This window comes from Bacillus rossius, chromosome 15 (assembly GCF_032445375.1).
Source record: "Bacillus rossius redtenbacheri isolate Brsri chromosome 15, Brsri_v3, whole genome shotgun sequence".
Taxonomy (NCBI): domain Eukaryota; kingdom Metazoa; phylum Arthropoda; class Insecta; order Phasmatodea; family Bacillidae; genus Bacillus; species Bacillus rossius.
Genome location: NC_086342.1, coordinates 12,894,408 through 12,913,210, shown reverse-complemented (window position 1 = coordinate 12,913,210; position 18,803 = coordinate 12,894,408). Strand labels below are relative to the sequence as shown.

Below are 18,803 nucleotides of genomic sequence, written 5' to 3'. Positions count from 1 at the left end.
GAGGGCAAAGCAAGCTGGACATTGTTTGTAACGGTCGTAAAATACTTGATTTGCAACGAACATGGTGTTAACATCGGTGGCTTGGCTCGTAAAGTTTCTAACAGACACGCTACTGATTCAAGGGTGAAGTTTACACGGGCATTAAATTCTTGAAAAAAAAAAAAAAAAACCAAACAAAACAAAACACGTGAGCTAGTCTTTCTCTACCCGCCAGAGATTTGTAACATGTAACCTAGGTAACGATCAAAAAGTCACGTGTTCTCATGTCGCAAATACACTTGTGATACGAAACTCGGACACCAAACAAATTGTGTTTTCAATTACATTTCTTGGCGCGGATCACACGTAGTTTTCTCACCCGAGGCTATAATTGATTGCCGGAGCAGCTACGTCGACTAATGAATAATTTGATTAACAGGCCGAAATTTTAAACTACTACGAGGGTCATTCAAAACCAAACCTTGTTTTTTTATATTTAATACAGATTAATTGGTGATTTATTGAATGCAAAAGAAATTCTTGCACGACTTTTTAACGATATTAGCTATTACTTTTGAATATCTGTTGAAAAAATTTCAAACGAACCAAACGCCATATATTTAAAAGAGATAAATTTACAGGAAAATCACTTAGATAATGTTGTTAGGAATGTGGGAGGCAAGACTGCGACACGCGCCAGGCACCTGAGTGGCCTCTGACGTCACACTCACATACCTTCGGGCATTAGGGCGGCCCGGCCTTGCCAACCCCTGCCCCCACACACCCTCCTTATACGGTGCTGTCATCTATCCCTTAGCAGCCTGGGGATCCCGCGGACTTACTGAGGCCGCCGCGTGAAGTGGCGTGAATAATGTTCCGCTGTTCTGGATGCTTCGAGCGTCGGGTCGGCCCCGGGATGACGCGACACTTCACAACCACTCCAGTCGGTTCCAGAAGGACGGTCAACGGGTATAAAAGCGGCGACGCCGGCCTCCGCAGGATTTCCGGCAGGCGAGTTGAGTGAAGTGCGTGTTCGGCGAGCGGCGCAGGCGCGGGGCGACGGGACCGTGCGAGTGAGACAGAGTGGCACGAAACTGTGTGTGTGTGGACAGGTGCGAGGTAAGGGGCGAACCACTGTCGAGCCCAGCTCCAGCGAGGAGTGCGAACTGTGTACTGGACAGATACTTAGTGAATGTGAACAGACATTAAGTGTGGTGATTTAATTAGTAATGTAAATATTAGTAGCAAATAAAACTGTATGAAATTAATTGGGATATCGTTACGAACCCGTTTTCCCCACTCGTAAAAATATAATTAAATAACTTACATGGCATTTCACACCACTGATGTTCCAAACTCTTCTTGGCATGAATTATGCTTTAGCGTGCACATCAATCGATGATTTAATGTTTTCCCGTCAACGTTTAGTACACCTATGCTTAAAACATATTAATTTTATAATTGCTCAGTTTCAAGGATTGCCGTTTGGTGTGACAACTTACTCATGAAATGTTTATAAATTTTTCATATTTGCCTATAATTGGGATTTATTATTTGGCTGCTGATATTCAACCTACCGTTAAATGATCACTTGGATTTGAATTTGATATATGTTAATTTATTTTATTGTCAAGAGATTTGTTCATGATATTTCTTTAATGCTTCCTTTTTTTTAGAACCTGTATTTCTATATATTTATTTTTAATTGAAATTGTCATAATGTAATTAGGAGTCAGAGTTGAATATAAAATATTTTCGCGCCCATGCTTACGTTTGTGCTTTTGTGGTTTTTCAGTTATCATTGTTTGTTTTGCCGAAAATAACAGTAATTTGTTCGTCGAAACATTCAGCTCTCTGATATTATACACATTATACACATTATTGGACGGCTCACTTGAAGTCCGTGAGAAAAATAAGTAGAGTTAATAGTTGGCATCTCATGGCTATGCTCGGAAATGACTTAGGCGACGGGGTATTGCTTGTATTCGGTGCTTACAAAAAATTGGTTGTCTGTAAAGTAGGTTTACGGACGATAGTTTAACGTGACAACGTCATAACAAAACATTAATGAAATGATTGCATACTTTTATGAATAAAATTGAATAATTTTATTGAATTATCACTATTTTGTATGAATACAAAGAAGTGAAGTGAAATCTACAATTTAAATGATAAATTTACTTTTATTTGCACTCATTAATTCAAATATGTTTATTACTTTAACGAACAGATTATTTTAACTATAACTTTTATACAACGAAGGAGTGAAATGAAATCTACATTTTAATTGATAAATTTACTTTTATTTGCACTCATTAATTCAAATATGTTTATTACTTTTACGAACAGATTATTTTAACTATAACTTTTATACATATTTGATATTTAACTTCTTCCAATCTGCGTTATTCTGTTAAGGATAGGACGATGATAGGAAAAGTAGGAAACGATTGGGAGTGTTTCAAGTTTTAATGTGCCTCGAAAAAGTCAAATCGATGGTTGTTCCAATCGAATGGAATAGAGATAGATGCGGCGCAAGTGTACAATGAGCGTAACGGGACAATGAGCGTAACGGGACACTTTTTAGTGCGTGCAGCCGGCGTTCATCGATTTATTAGACGTTGCCACGTCAAAAAATACGAGTAACCTATGCCGGCCCAGGTGTGCGAACAGCTTAAGTCTGCCCGTGTTACCACTCACGGCCTTCAAAGACCCTTCCAGGCTGGAAACGTGATTGAACTTCGTCGAAGTGTGGAACTACTCAGAAGTGTTTTGTCCCCCTGCGGGTGGCGGCTCGCCTAATCCTCAAAGGAACTGATGGTCCTTCCCCCGTTCTTCCTCTTTGATGTGGCTTTACTTTGTAATTGATCTGGGAGTCCCCTTCTACGTTGTGATTGATCACGTCATCCGATAATGGCGGAGGAGTTGAAGGGAGGAGTGGGCGGTGGTTAAGAACTTAACAGCTGAACGTCTGTAATGGAGGCCTCGTCGTCAATAGCTTGTCACTGACGAAAAACCAGTTCTTCGTAAACTATCAAACGGAGATCTCCAAACTGTAATTTCTCAGGACTATCGACTCAATTGCTCTTGAATAACAAAGCTGCTTTTAAATGAATTCATAATATAACTACGGGGATTTTGGCACACAAAGAAGCTTGGTACGTCCCCCGATGATCACAAAATGGACTACACACGAGTTAGCGACGCACGTCCGCCATCTGGACGAAATCAACCAAAAAGTGAGTTCTGCGCATGCGCGGAATTTGGGCAACAGATCGGCGACGGATAGAAAACCAAAATCCGTTCCCTGAAAATAAGGGACTGGCCGTGTCCTACCGTGCACTAGGAATACGGTTAGGGTACAGGTGCAGAATATTCAACACCTAAACCCTTATTTTTGGGTCTTGAAATACCGGTATTTTAAATGTCGCAGTATCTACAGCGTTGGCGCAGGGATCGCATCGGGGTCGTGTAGATGATGTCTGGCTTTGAGTCTGCCTGGAAATACCTCCCTACCCCCCGCGTGAGGGAAGACTATCATTTTTTACACTGGCCTTTTTTCTTTTTTCTTCTTCTTTTTTTTTGAAGTGACAACGTCTAATAAATCGATGAACGCCGGCTGCACGCACGAACAAGTGTCCCGTTACGCACATTGTCCCGTTATGCGGTGTCCCGTTACGCTCATTGTACGCTTTCGCCGCATCTATCTCTCTTCCAATCGATTGGAACAACCATCGATTTGACTTTTTCGAGAAACATTAAACTTGAAACACTCCCATTCGTTTCCTACTTTTCCTATAATCGTCCTATCCTTAACAGAATAACACAGATAGAAAGACGTTAAATAGCAAACATGTATAAAAGTTATAGTTAATATAATCTCTTCGTTAAAGTAATAAACATATTTGAATTAATGAGTGCAAATAAAAGTAATTTTATCAATTAAATTGTAGATTTCATTTCACTCCTTCTTTGTATCCATACAAAATAGTGATAATTCAATAAAAATGATTCAATTTTATTCATAAAAGTATGCAATCATTTCATCAATGTTTTCTTATGACGCTGTCACGTTAAACTATCGTCCGTAAACCGACTTTACAGACAACCAATTTTTTTTTTTAGAAAACCGGGGAATAATCAGCGCCTCTCTCTGATTCGCAGTGGAACACGGTTGATAGTTGCTCGGGCCCCTTATTCTTGTAAATCCACCGGTCTCTTTGTGCCTGATGACGGAGAGCGCTTTTAGTTCCCGAAACGTCGCAACTAGTTTTTTTTTTTTTTCCTGGGTAACCTACCGTGTTCATCGGTGCTGCCGTCCTTGTTCTGTCCGGTGAATATTTTTAGTTTCATCGTTTAATATTTAATAACAACTGAGTAACTTAGCCAAATACAAAAACTTATTTCGGATAGTTTTTTTTTGATAACACTGCTGGGTACATTCAAATACGTAGAAAATATTAGAAAAGTTTCACTTCCATTAAATTTTCGAAAGTTATTTTTTCGACCATTGTGAAATGTTCAAATTTCAAGAATTTTCCAGAATCGCCTAGGATGTTCTAAAAGTTTCCAGGAAGTTCCGAATGAAATATGCACTTCGAAATCTACCTGCGTTTATAGGCCGAGCCCTTAATTGGGTTGAGGGTGACCTAATGGACATTGATTATGGGTGAGGGGGGGGGGGGGGTCGCTGACGGGACCGAGTGACCGTCGTTAAGGGGCCCGCCTCGTCAGAGGTGTATGTGTGTTAGTGAGGCGGGATGATAAGCGCGACGCTCGCTGGTGCTTCTAGCGCGGTGTCTCCTCTGGACTGGCGCGCAGTCTTCTCGTCCTCACAGGATAACTGTGGAATTTTAGCGGTGACCGTAACATTATATAGCGGGGAAATGAAGATAAATGTGTAATGTAAGTCCCTTAAGTGCTTTCAAGAATCTGTACCGGTTGTTTTACATCTAAAAATTACTCTGAAAACACGCGGTTTTAGCCATTTCAACTCTTCTAAAAATACAGTTTAAAAACTTAATCCGAAATCAAAAGTACTTTTCGGCCCTCAGCGAACTCTTTAAATGCTTTTCGTAAGCAGATCCCACTCGGATATCTAGAGTAGTTTTGAAATCGCGTTTGTTTTCCCTGAAGCTCTGCGCACCGTGTGTGTGTGTGCCCGCGTAGGCGGGGGCCTTAAGGCCATCCCACACAAACGCCCACATCGTCTTGTCACGGAAGTGCCCCGCGTCAGCCGGGAGACACTGGACTATGGGGCGCTGCACTGCACTGACCTGGGCGAAGAGCATGGGCACTGACTGACCTGGGCGAAGAGCATGGGCACTGCACTGACCTGGGCGAAGAGCATGGGCACTGCACTGACCTGGGCGAAGAGCATGGGCACTGACTGACCTGGGCGAAGAGCATGGGCACTGACTGACCTGGGCGAAGAGCATGGGCACTGCACTGACCTGGGCGAAGAGCATGGGCACTGACTGACCTGGGCGAAGAGCATGGGCACTGCACTGACCTGGGCGAAGAGCATGGGCACTGACTGACCTGGGCGAAGAGCATGGGCACTGCACTGACCTGGGCGAAGAGCATGGGCACTGCACTGACCTGGGCGAAGAGCATGGGCACCGCCAGCAGGAAGGCGGCCACCCAGATGCACAGGATGATCTTCCTGGCCTGGCTGATGGTGCACAGGTACTTGGCCTTCATGGGGTGGACTATGGCGTAGTACCTGCCGGAAACACACACAATCGCATCACAACCGGGCGAGGGTTTCCGCCGCTTTCCGGCTGAACAGGCATGTTCATGTCGGTACCCGAAATGTTTTTTTTATTCCACACTTTCTTATATTTTACCCTTGCTGTATTACTTAATAAGAGAAAATAAAGAAGAAAAAAACGAATAAACTATAGTCAAAGCTTAGCGCTCATAGTTTTCAACTGTATTTATCAGTGTTTTCTGAACTAGGCAGATTTGACTGCCATCCATTAGATATATACTTAAAAAAAAATTCGTTGTCTGTAAAGTCGGTTTACGGACAATAGTTTTACGTGACAACGTCATAACAAAACATTGATGAAATGATTGCATACTTTTATGAATAAAATTGAATCATTTTTATTGAATTATCACTATTTTTGTATGGATACAAAGAAGCTGTGAAATGAAATCTACAATTTAATTGATAAATTTACTTTTATTTGCACTCATTAATTAAAATATGTTTATTACTTTAACGGACAGATTATTTTAACTATAAATTTTATACATGTTTGCTATTTAACTTCTTCCAATCTGTGTTATTCTGTTAATGATAGGACGATGATAGGAAAACTAGGAAACGAATGGGAGTGTTTCAAGTTTAATGTGCCTCGAAAAAGTCAAATCGATGGTTGTTCCAATCGAGTGGTAGAGAGATAGATGCGGCGCAAGCGTACTATGAGCGTAACGGGACACCGCGTAACGAGGCAATGTGCGTAACGGGACATTTTTTCGTGCGTGCAGCCGGCGTTCATCGATTTATTAGACGTTGTCACGTCAATAAAGAATAAACAACAGCGTAAGCTTAGAGCTCATAGTTTTCAACTGTATTTATTAGTGTTTTCTGAACTAGACAGATTTAACTGCAATCCATTATATATAGGTACACTTAAAAAATATGAAGTAATATTTATTATGTAATCTCCATTAAAAAAAAATCTTTACTAGACACTTCACACCAAGTTTGGCCAAGGTTCTCTGACTGTTCGCACTGAGGAAGTGCCCGTGTTTATTGCCGCAGTTCCTCCAGCAACAGCGTGGCGTTTTCCACGTGACCGGAGCGGTAGGGTGGGTTCCCACGGCAGCCGCGGCTATCCTGATCTCGGTTTCCCACGGTTCCCACCGAGATCACCACCAGGCAAATGCTGTGGTCGTTCCTTATCGTAGGTACACGGCCGACTCATTCTCCAGCATCCTTGATCCGCGTCACCGAGATTTGCCGACCCTAATGTCCTCTTTTGGCGAAGAGACGTTAATCCCAAGTGGGGTGGACATGCATGCATTGACTACATGGATATTGCGTGAAGCCAATTTTATTCCCGACTAATGCCAGGCATGTGCTGCAATGCCTCAATCAATTTTTTTTTTTTGTAATTTGTTTGAAGTAGTTACACATATACAGGTACAAAGCATATATTTCTTTTTCTCTATCTCTTTATAACTCTCTCTATATATTTCTATCTATTCATATATATTTATATCTATATCTCCCTCTATAGCTCTATATCTCCTCTACATACCTATATCTATATCTCCATATATGTATCTCTATAGCAAAAAATATTTTAAAAAAAATCTATTTTTTTATCGATCTATATTATTATCCATATTTTTCCTTTCACATGTGTTTAATTGCGAAGTTTTGTCAAAATTACAAAGCAATCGGTAAAGAACTTTCGGATATTTAAGATTTTGAAAGAACGAACATATTTATTTTTATTTATGTCCGCGTCGTGTTTGCACGAAGCCCAAAAGATTTGTTTTCAGTGTAGTTTCGGCACAGTGGGAACAAGTTTTTCAGAAGGATTTTACTGTACCGAAGCTACTGTATTTCACGAAGGGAATTCTAATTCATACTCCATCAAGCATCACCAGGCGCGGTAGAGCACCATATTTCGGTTTATTTCCGCGTGAATGGATCCCTGCAGGGTAGGAAGGGCTGCAACCAAACATTCCCTAGTTCATTTTATTAATACATAAAATGTTAAGTAACATGAATATACACCGTGAAGAAAAAAAAGATATGCAGGTAATAGAGAAATTTCATTATCAATCTTTTTATTCATCTATTGTTTGATCCACTCTTTTTAAACCACTTTTAATCTTTTATTTTCTCAGAAAGTGTGTGTGTGTGTGTGTGTGTATATATATATATATTGTTTGATCCACTTTTTTTAAACCTCTTTTATTCTTTTATTTTCTCAGAAAGTGTGTGTATATATATATATATATATATATAGTTGTGAAAATTTTTTTTTCCCCAAGATATCAGCTACCCCCACGCGCAAAAACCCTTGGGCGACTGATTCCCCGTCTCTGATGTCTGCAAATATTACATTTTGGCGCCCCTGGGCGTCACAGTATGGCGGGTCAGAAAGCGACGCGGAGGGAAGCCTAAGATGTCCATCAAGTTCTGTCCCTGCCCGATTACACCCGAACAATTCACCTTCGGCCAACCCCGGGTTTATTTATATACATTTATATTTCTCTGTTTATTTTAATGCAGCTATACTAACCTAAATAACCGTCCACGGTGTTTTAAAGTGTTTTAATGTAGCTAACCTAACCGACCACTTTTAATATTTGAATTCATTTTTCCTGCGCAATAACAAAACAAATCCCGAAGTTGGCCGGTTGTTCGGGTGTAATCGGTATACACCGGAAAAATTCGCGAATTCATTTCGCGATAGGCTAAAATACAAATCGTTATACCTCAGTGCTGCCTCTTCTATTGATTCACAACTCACCTGGATGACTCTGGGCCAATGAGAAACACACTAACCAAAGCTTTATCGAATCACAGGCTGCTACGCTGGAACGTCTCACGAGAGCAGCAGCCAATGAGCGGGTGGCATTTGACCGAAAAGTACGTTGAACTATTGGAGTTCATCCTACAGGTTCATTGAACCCGCGAATTTTTTCCTGTCCCTAGTGATCGGGAATGGCAGAACTTGATGGACATCTTAGGCTTCCCCCCGACTCCGGACCACCCCGTGACGCGGGCTTCCCCTTTAAGAGCGACTCGGACCACCCCGTGACGCAGGCTTCCCCTTCGAGGGCGACTCGGACCACCCCGTGACGCAGGCTTCCCCTTCGAGGGCGACTCGGACCACTCCGTGATGCAGGCTTCCCCTTCGAGGGCGACTCGGACCACTCCGTGACGCAGGCTTCCCCTTCGAGGGCGACTCGGACCACCCCGTGACGCAGGCTTCCCCTTCGAGGGCGACTCGGACCACTCCGTGACGCAGGCTTCCCCTTCGAGGACGACTCGGACCACCCCGTGACGCAGGCTTCCCCTTCGAGGGCGACTCGGACCACTCCGTGACGCAGGCTTCCCCTTCGAGGGCGACTCGGACCACTCCGTGACGCAGGCTTCCCCTTCGAGGGCGACTCGGACCACTCCGTGACGCAGGCTTCCCCTTCGAGGGCGACTCGGACCACTCCGTGACGCAGGCTTCCCCTTCGAGGGCGACTCGGACCACTCCGTGACGCAGGCTTCCCCTTCGAGGGCGACTCGGACCACCCCGTGACGCAGGCTTCCCCTTCGAGGTCGACTCGGACCACCCCGTGACGCAGGCTTCCCCTTCGAGGGCGACTCGGACCACTCCGTGACGCAGGCTTCCCCTTGAAGAGCGACTCGGACCACTCCGTGACGCAGGCTTCCCCTTCGAGGGCGACTCGGACCACTCCGTGACGCAGGCTTCCCCTTTTAAGGGCGACTCGGACCACTCCGTGACGCAGGCTTCCCCTTTAAGGGCGACTCGGACCACCCCGTGACGCAGGCTTCCCCTTCGAGGGCGACTCGGACCACCCCGTGACGCAGGCTTCCCCTTCGAGGGCGACTCGGACCACTCCGTGATGCAGGCTTCCCCTTCGAGGGCGACTCGGACCACCCCGTGACGCAGGCTTCCCCTTCGAGGGCGACTCGGACCACCCCGTGACGCAGGCTTCCCCTTCGAGGGCGACTCGGACCACCCCGTGACGCAGGCTTCCCCTTCGAGGGCGACTCGGACCACTCCGTGACGCAGGCTTCCCCTTCGAGGGCGACTCGGACCACTCCGTGACGCAGGCTTCCCCTTCGAGGGCGACTCGGACCACTCCGTGACGCAGGCTTCCCCTTCGAGGGCGACTCGGACCACTCCGTGACGCAGGCTTCCCCTTCGAGGGCGACTCGGACCACTCCGTGACGCAGGCTTCCCCTTCGAGGGCGACTCGGACCACCCCGTGACGCAGGCTTCCCCTTCGAGGTCGACTAGGACCACCCCGTGACGCAGGCTTCCCCTTTAAGAGCGACTCGGACCACTCCGTGTCGCAGGCTTCCCCTTCGAGGGCGACTCGGACCACTCCGTGACGCAGGCTTCCCCTTTAAGAGCGACTCGGACCACTCCGTGACGCAGGCTTCCCCTTCGAGGGCGACTCGGACCACTCCGTGACGCAGGCTTCCCCTTTAAGAGCGACTCGGACCACTCCGTGACGCAGGCTTCCCCTTCGAGGGCGACTCGGACCACTCCGTGACGCAGGCTTCCCCTTCGAGGGCGACTCGGACCACTCCGTGACGCAGGCTTCCCCTTCGAGGGCGACTCGGACCACTCCGTGACGCAGGCTTCCCCTTCGAGGGCGACTCGGACCACTCCGTGACGCAGGCTTCCCCTTTAAGAGCGACTCGGACCACCCCGTGACGCAGGCTTCCCCTTCGAGGGCGACTCGGACCACTCCGTGACGCAGGCTTCCCCTTTAAGAGCGACTCGGACCACTCCGTGACGCAGGCTTCCCCTTCGAGGGCGACTCGGACCACTCCGTGACGCAGGCTTCCCCTTTAAGAGCGACTCGGACCACTCCGTGACGCAGGCTTCCCCTTCGAGGGCGACTCGGACCACTCCGTGACGCAGGCTTCCCCTTCGAGGGCGACTCGGACCACTCCGTGACGCAGGCTTCCCCTTTAAGAGCGACTCGGACCACTCCGTGACGCAGGCTTCCCCTTCGAGGGCGATTTGGACCACTCCGTGACGCAGGCTTCCCCTTTTAAGGGCGACTCGGACCACTCCGTGACGCAGGCTTCCCCTTTAAGGGCGACTCGGACCACCCCGTGACGCAGGCTTCCCCTTCGAGGGCGACTCGGACCACTCTGTGACGCAGGCTTCCCCTTTAAGGGCGACTCGGACCACTCCGTGACGCAGGCTTCCCCTTTAAGGGCGACTCGGACCCCCCCGTGACGCAGGCTTCCCCTTCGAGGGCGACTCGGACCACTCCGTGACGCAGGCTTCCCCTTTTAAGGGTTACTCACCTCTCTATGCTCATGGCTGTGAGCGTGAGCACGGAGCAGATGGCAGACACGTTCTGCATGTAGTGCACCGTCTTGCACATGAACTCGCCCATGGTCCACGTGAACGAGAACAGCTTCGCCAACTGCACAGAGAGAGAACCGTCGGGACACGCGGTATAGTAACTCTGGGGCTTGTTCCAGAGGAACACCACATAACTTAGAAAGTCACAAATTAGAACTGTCATAACTTAGAAAACTTGGAAATATCCACGTAACTTAGAAACACACAACTTAGAAAGATCATAACTTAGAAACACACAACGCCGAAGCACACAACTTGGAAACGTCATAACGTAGAAACTCACAACTTATAACTATCGCAACTTAGAAACACAACTTAGAACTGTCATAACTTAGAAACACGTAACTTAGAAACACGTAACGCAGAACCACACAACTTAGAAACCTCATAACGTAGAAAGTCACAACTTAGAACTATCACAACTTAGAAACACCCAACTTAGTACTGTCATAACTGAGAAAATTCTAAGTTATGTGTTTCTAAGTTGTGTGTTTCTAAGTTGTGTGTTTCTAAGTTATGACAGCACCCCTTGTTCCAGTTATCCCCCTCTCTCCCTTCTTCACGCACAACGCCGAGAACTGACTCGACGTCAAGCCGAGGACAGTCGGTAGGCCAATTAATTTCGGCTCTGAATTAATAAACCAAAATATTGAAATAAGTGTCATAGTTAGGGACCGGAAAAATTCGCGGATTCAATTACCTCTAGGATAGCCTCTATTATGCTCTGCATTTCTCAAGTAAACACGCGTGTTCATTGGGTACTAAATTGTGAAGCGTCTCCACTGGGTAGCTTGTGATTCGACGCTTCTTTGGTCGATAGTCTCTCTATTGGCCCAGAGAGCTCCAGTTAAACCGCGAGCCAATAGCAGAACCAGCATAATTGTACACATGTTTGAATTTCAGCCTATCACGAAATGAATCCGCGAATTTTTCCGGTCTCTAGTTATAGTTTTTGACTTATACAAACGTTTTTAAAAAGATTAAATTTCCCACACTGGACTAAACTGGTAGATATTGCAACTACAATTTTTTTTATTTTTTTATTTTTTTACGAAATTCTGAATAATCCTGCTATTAGTAACAATCAAAAATAAAAATCAAACATGCTATACTTTTGGTGGGAAAAAAATATTTGCAAGCATTATAGTCATTAAAATTATAATTATTAGCCTTTCTAGCATTTTCCAAAATACGTTTTTTTTTTTTTTTAAGGAATGGTCAGTGTTGTACCTTTTTAAAAGATTTCTTAATAGGCCTTTTTTTTCAAATAGCTTGCTATTATTTTATAGTATGATATTCAAAATCACCCTATTAAAAATTTTTTGCCACGTAAGTCAGGCAAGAATATTTTATTCTAAAATAAAAGGTTGTCTAATTTTTATTTTATTATTTAATTTTTATCGATAGCACTGTTATTAACGTTTGTGCAACTTATTTTTCTAGTCACAGTATCTAATAACTTGCTGTAGGGACTTTTTTTTAGAACACATGGAAAAATGCCAACAACTTAAAAACTGCGACATTTTTATAACTTTGTTTTTTATTCAGAACCGTCATTAATTTACCTTTAAACTGGTTTTTTTACGTTTAACGTTTTTATATTATGTAGACTGATACTTATCTTCTACGTGTGAGACTGTTATTGACTTACGATCTGCCCTTACAACTGTCAGAATCATTATATGTTGTGAATAATTTAACGAGCATTTGTTTACACGGGAAAATTTAAATATTTGTTAAAGTTATTTAATTTAAAGCAGTGTGACGGAGAACATTTTAATACACTGGATGTGTAATATAAAATAAAAACTGCTTTAAAACTCTGATAAAGTTAGTCCGGAATTCATAACCTCAACTAAGTGCTACAGCTGCATCCACAATGACATCGATTACGTCATCTATATTGAAAAAAAAAAAAACTGTTTAATAATGGATATAGAACTTTTATACAGCGCAGCTGGCGCGCGTAGTCAATATTAGTTTATGGAAGTATGGTTATGAAATGTACTTTAAAAAAATATATTAATACATAAAATGTAAAGAACATGAACATACATCGTAAAGTAAATATATATATATATGAAGGAAATAAGGGAATTTCATCATCAATCTGTTTAGTCATCTATTGTTGATCCTCTTTTTTTAAAAAAAACACTTTTAATCTTATATTTTCTCAGAAATTGTATATATACATATATACATATATATAATCGGTTTTTGACTATCTAAATAAGCTTAGGCTTCCTACCTACAGGGCAGCCAACATAATGGTAACGAAACAAACAATAACTTCGTATTATTATCTCTTTTTTTTAGGTGAATGAATTCAAACAAAGCTATATTTTGTACCGCCAATACTCATATACTTATTTTGACAATATTCACAGAAGTTGAAAAGGTTAGATAATTTCAAACGTTGGTATTTATCGTCCATTTAGCTGTTGCAGCTCTAAGGCTGTCAAATTTCCGTCTTCAACTATATTAGACAACAAAATGTTTATAGGCAAACAGGGAAAAAAATAGTTTATAAATGTTCTCCATTAAATAAAGTTGGACAGAAAATCTAACTCATGTTTTAAATCCTGTGCTTATCAAAGTTTATTATTCCACTAAATTGCCCAAACATATCAATATTTAATTAAAATTAAAATTAAAATCATGCATAAAGTAAAAGTACTTAAGTTTTAATTTTTTAAAATCATTTATGTGCTTTTTTTTAAGTTTTAAAAGGCTGCAAATTTAAATCACACATATGCTCGTTGCACAATATACACAATGTTTTTTTTTTTTGTTATAAAATTGGATCATCTTAAATCTTTAGAGCAACTTGTTGCTTTAACAACTTTCGAAATGATGTCATAAATGCCTTAAAAAAAGCCTTTTGATAATATATATTATTTTTAAAATATCTTTGTCCCAATTTAACTATAAGGGACAACCCTCTGGTCCAGCCCCCCCCCCCCCCCCCCCCCCCCCCAAATCCTTTTTACGACTACTTAGCTGGGACCAACATTCGAACCCCAGGCATTTCAGGATTGGCCCAGGGGGGAGATACAGTGTTCTCAAACTGCCAGCCAGCAGTGGGTCGAAGCCACATTTGGGCATTCGGCCAGAGACATTTGACGGCGATTCACAGACCAGGAATTGGCCGTTATGCTATCTGCGATATTCACACACACACACACGCGCGCTCGCTTGACGACGCGGACGACAGGAAACTGGTAACTGGAATCATGAAATAGGACCCGAATGGTGGAGGGTGGTTGGGGGGGGGGGGGAAATTTGCGAATAATGGACCGGTCCAAAGGTTGAAGTGGTTGGGAGAGCGAATTCCAGAGAATTAGAAAGAAAAAAAAATGTTTTAGGGGAGGGAAGGAGGGAAGATCATCAAAATTAATGTTCTCCACCCCCCTCCCTTCCTCTCACACACACATAATTCCAACATCGAGGCTTTGCTCTCTGGACGCCCAACTTGACCTCCACTTAACTCACCTCCCGCCCCTCATCTCCCCAAACGCAAATTACGGAGGCCAGTTTGGCCTCGCGAGCGGACAATACAGCCCAGAAGCTGCCTCTGATAAGCCCCTCGCGCGCCCCATTGTAACACTCCCTTCCCCTCACCCACTTACGTGGACCATCGCCACAATAGCGGCTGGTGAAGTTAAACTGTCCCCATTGGCACTTTGAAAAACGAAATGGGAGTGAAGTATCTGGAAAAAGGGGGGGGGGGGCGGTCATCTCTTTGCTCGGGTCAACTTCTGACTGCATCGCTTTTCCTGTCTCTTGTCCACCTAGACTGTCGCGGTCCGTGCCACTTTGTCAAAATATTTGTGTCCAACTTTATTTGATGGCAGAGTTGTAAGGATGACATTTGAGGGGAAATGACTTGCAATTTTCTCCATTAAATAAATTTGGACATATAGCCTCAAATATGTTTTAAACCAAGTCACACTACGTGTAATATTTAAACACGGTAACGAGCAAATTCATGTGTTCTTACGTTGCAAATATACTTACAAAAACAGATTTAGACGAGAAATGTAACGTAAAATTCTTTTAAAATAGCTAAGAGCGCGATAAATATACGAACATTGTGTTTTCAAAACCATTTATCATAGCGAATCATACGTAGTTTCCACACCCGCTGCTAGAATTCGTTGCTGGAGCAGCTACGTCGACTTTTCAATCATTAGATTTTCGGATCAAAATTTTAAACTATATAATAAGCTGTGATAAAAGTGAAAAAGACTTTAAAAAATTAAATTCGGACCTGATTAGACAAGGAATTTCACTCAAATACTTCCCATCTTGTTAAAATTCACTAAACAGTTAATACTATAATGTTTCCCTTTGGCTTTGTGAACTTTAGTTTGAGCAGTCCGCCACAGATGGCAGCGCCGCGGTTACATATTTCCGTTCCATGAGACTTACGTTATATTTATAAAATTACCTCTACCAAATGCCGTATACACAGAGATAAGATAATACACATAACAAATATAAAGTCTGTAAATATTTTCGTGGCCATAACTGAAAACGGGATCTGTGCGTAGTTAAGTTTTATCATTTATTGTATTAGCAACATGTTTTATAATTTTCGTCCTATCAGAGTAAATCCAAGCTTAAAATAATTATATTGAAACTCAACCCCCCTCCCCCCTCCTTTTTCCACCAGCCCATTTACTACTCACTCCCTGATGGTCCAGCGGCCATAACGTACGTACCAAGAATTTTCGAAACACACTAGGCTTTAGCATCTAGTTTCCTAGGAAATGTCTTTTAAAATTACAATCTCTTGATGTGTAACATGTTAGCTCTCGGTATATCGCATTTGGTGAAAGTAGTTTCGAGAATGGAACGGAAATGTGTAACCACAGTGCTGCCATCTGTGCCGGATGGCGCAAACCAATGTTCACAAAGCCAAATGGAAACTTTCAAGAATTAATTTTTTAATGAATTTTTAACAAGATGGACTACATATTAATACAATTCCTTTCCAAACAAACAAGTCCAAAGCGGCGGTTTAGTAATTTTTTCAAAGTATTTTTCGCTTTTATCGGAGCGGTTTTATTATATATTTTTAAAATTTTGGTCTGCAATTCAAATGATTTTGTAGTCGACGTAGCTGTTCCGACAACGGGTGCGTAATATACGTGTGATTGACGTTGTTGAAAAAAATTCATTTGCATTGTTTTAAAGAATTCTTCGCTAAATTTCGTGTCCGAGTTTCGTATTATAAGTTGTATTTGCAAAATGAGACCACTTGAATCTGCTCGTTAGCGAGTTTAGATGTTCACACGCCACTGGGAGTTCTGAAAGACTCGCTAACATTTTGTTTTTCCTTTCCAAGCGGGCGAGTTTTCAGAACGGTGTTACGAGTAACGGCTGGTTACGGAAGGAAGAGAAACAAGTGGTGGCGAGGGAAGATGAAAGAGAAGGATATCAGTGTTAAATATCACGGTAAAAAACCGAAGCGAACAAAGGTCAAAATAACGTGCTTAAATGTATCCGTGCTCTTCTCCCGAGATAACGTGCCATTTGTGCTAGAGCAGGAGCATGGTAAGGGGGGGGGGGGGGGAGGAGAGTCGTTCCGTTATCGAAACACAAACGAGGGGACAATGTAGCTCTTCGCACGGCGATTTGCATTGCGTTTCGATGTCAGAGCTGAACGACCCTCGTTACGATATGAACTGCATGGACCGACGCTAGAGGTGATTATCACACCGCCCAGCACGACACAAACACGTCACGTCAGCATTTTTCTGGAACAGAACGTAACTACTTGTTCGAGATACCGAACGTTTGCGGTCATTATTTTATATTTACGTTCCGAACGGTTGACATTTCCAACTATTTTGAGTGACTGAACCTTCACAAAAAAAAATATATATATCACATGATTTTTGCATGATTTTGCTGGCAAAGTTGCATTTTTAACGTTTTTCTGCAGTATGGATAAATATAATGATAGGATAGAATAATAAAACGAAAACTTTGGGTTTAAAGTATATTATACTGGCTACTATGTGATATAATTTATTTTATTTCAGAGAAAAAATTAATTTTTCTTAGCTTTTTAATAAATCTCAAAACTGTTAAGATATTAGAAGGCTAAATAAAATTAAATAAACTTTCTCAAATAAATTTAAATCATAACTCGCAGTAGTTGCCAGCATTGTCTTTAAAGCCAAACATTTTTTCCCCAGTTATTTATTGTATTCTGTTCTCCCCTATCCATACTACTGCACAAACATGTTAAAAATCTTTGCCAGCTAATTATGAAAATAGTATGCTATATATATATATATATATATATATATATATATATATATATATATATATATATATATATGTATGTATATATTCCTATTTTGTTTGAAGTTCGGCCGCTAAAAAAACCTCTATGCGTGTATCCCCCCCCCCCCCCCCCTCAGTTCCTTGTGTTAACGATAATATCTGCATGACCGTGCTTCTCTTTGAACAATCAAATCAAATCATTGATTTCTTCATTGACACAAACCAAATAGCCGGAGTGAATATGAATAACACTATGTATATATATATATATTTTTTTTTTTTTTTTTTTTCCCACCTCCGACGTTTTTTTCCCGAGCTGGAAAAGGTGTCCTAAAGAGAGGTGGGGGAGGGGGGAACAGCCTTCGGGCAGCACACCTATCATCGTCATCACCGGATACGGGAGACGTCAAAGCGCCGGTCCGGATAAGGCACGGAACCCGACGCCGTGGGGAAAGCAAGCAGCGTCGCTGATAAATGGAAGCGCCATGTTCGTCTCCCGGGGCCGGCGCGTGACCCGGAGACTCCAAGGTTCGGCGACTGATGCGTGCTGACAAGGGCTGGTCGGGTCCACACACTCCAGTCCTTCCAGACGTCGATGCACGACAAGCTGTCTCGCGTGCCGGGCACGTGATAAGACGGCGTGGATATTTAAAAAAAAAAAAAAAAAATTGGTTGTCCGTAAAGTCGGTTTACGGACGATAGTTTAACGTGACGACGTCGTAACAAAACATTGATGAAACGATTGCACACTTTTATGAATGAAATTAAATCACATTTATTGAATTATCACTATTTTGTATGGATACAAATAAGGAGTGAAATGAAATCTACAATTTTATTGATAAATTTACTTTTATTTGCACTCATTAATTCACATATGTTTATTACTTTAACGAAGAGATTATTTTAACTATAACTTTTATACATGTTTGCTATTTAACTTCTTTCAATCTGTGTTATTCTGTTAAGGATAGGACGATGATAGGAAAAGTAGGAAACGAATGGGAGTGTTTCAAGTTTAATGTGCCTTGAAAAAGTCAAATCGATGGTTGTTCCAATCGAGTGGAAGAGAGATAGATGCGGCGCAAGCGTACAATGAGCGTAACGGGACACAGCGTAACGGGACACAGCGTAACGGGACACTTTTTCGTGCGTGCAGCCGGCGTTCATCGATTTATTAGACGTTGTCACGTCAAAAAAAACCCTGATTTTTTACAAAGACTTTTATAAAAATAATATCAAAATATCTCGTTAAAACTCATTAAACAATTAATACTTTAAAGTTTCCCTTTGGCTTTGTGAACGCAGGTTCGCAAAGCCAATGGACAAGCAGCACCGTGGTTACACATTTTCGTTCCAATTCGACTTTTCGTTCCGTTATCGAAACTTCTGTCACCAAAAGCGGTTATATAGTAGATATATCGAGAG

General features: G+C 42.6%; 1 protein-coding gene across 2 annotated transcripts in view; it reads right to left on the bottom strand.

Annotated features, from left to right (window-relative positions):
• Positions 1 to 18,803, bottom strand: part of LOC134539298 (QRFP-like peptide receptor) — a 210,227-nt gene that overhangs the window by 31,364 nt on the left and 160,060 nt on the right. For both annotated transcript variants that reach the window (XM_063381204.1, XM_063381205.1), the window contains exons 2-3: positions 11,018 to 11,139; positions 5,581 to 5,704 (exon numbers count right to left, since the gene is read on the bottom strand). In XM_063381204.1, coding sequence (XP_063237274.1) covers positions 5,581 to 5,704; positions 11,018 to 11,139 — 246 coding nt within the window. The remainder of the gene's footprint in view (positions 1 to 5,580; positions 5,705 to 11,017; positions 11,140 to 18,803) is intronic.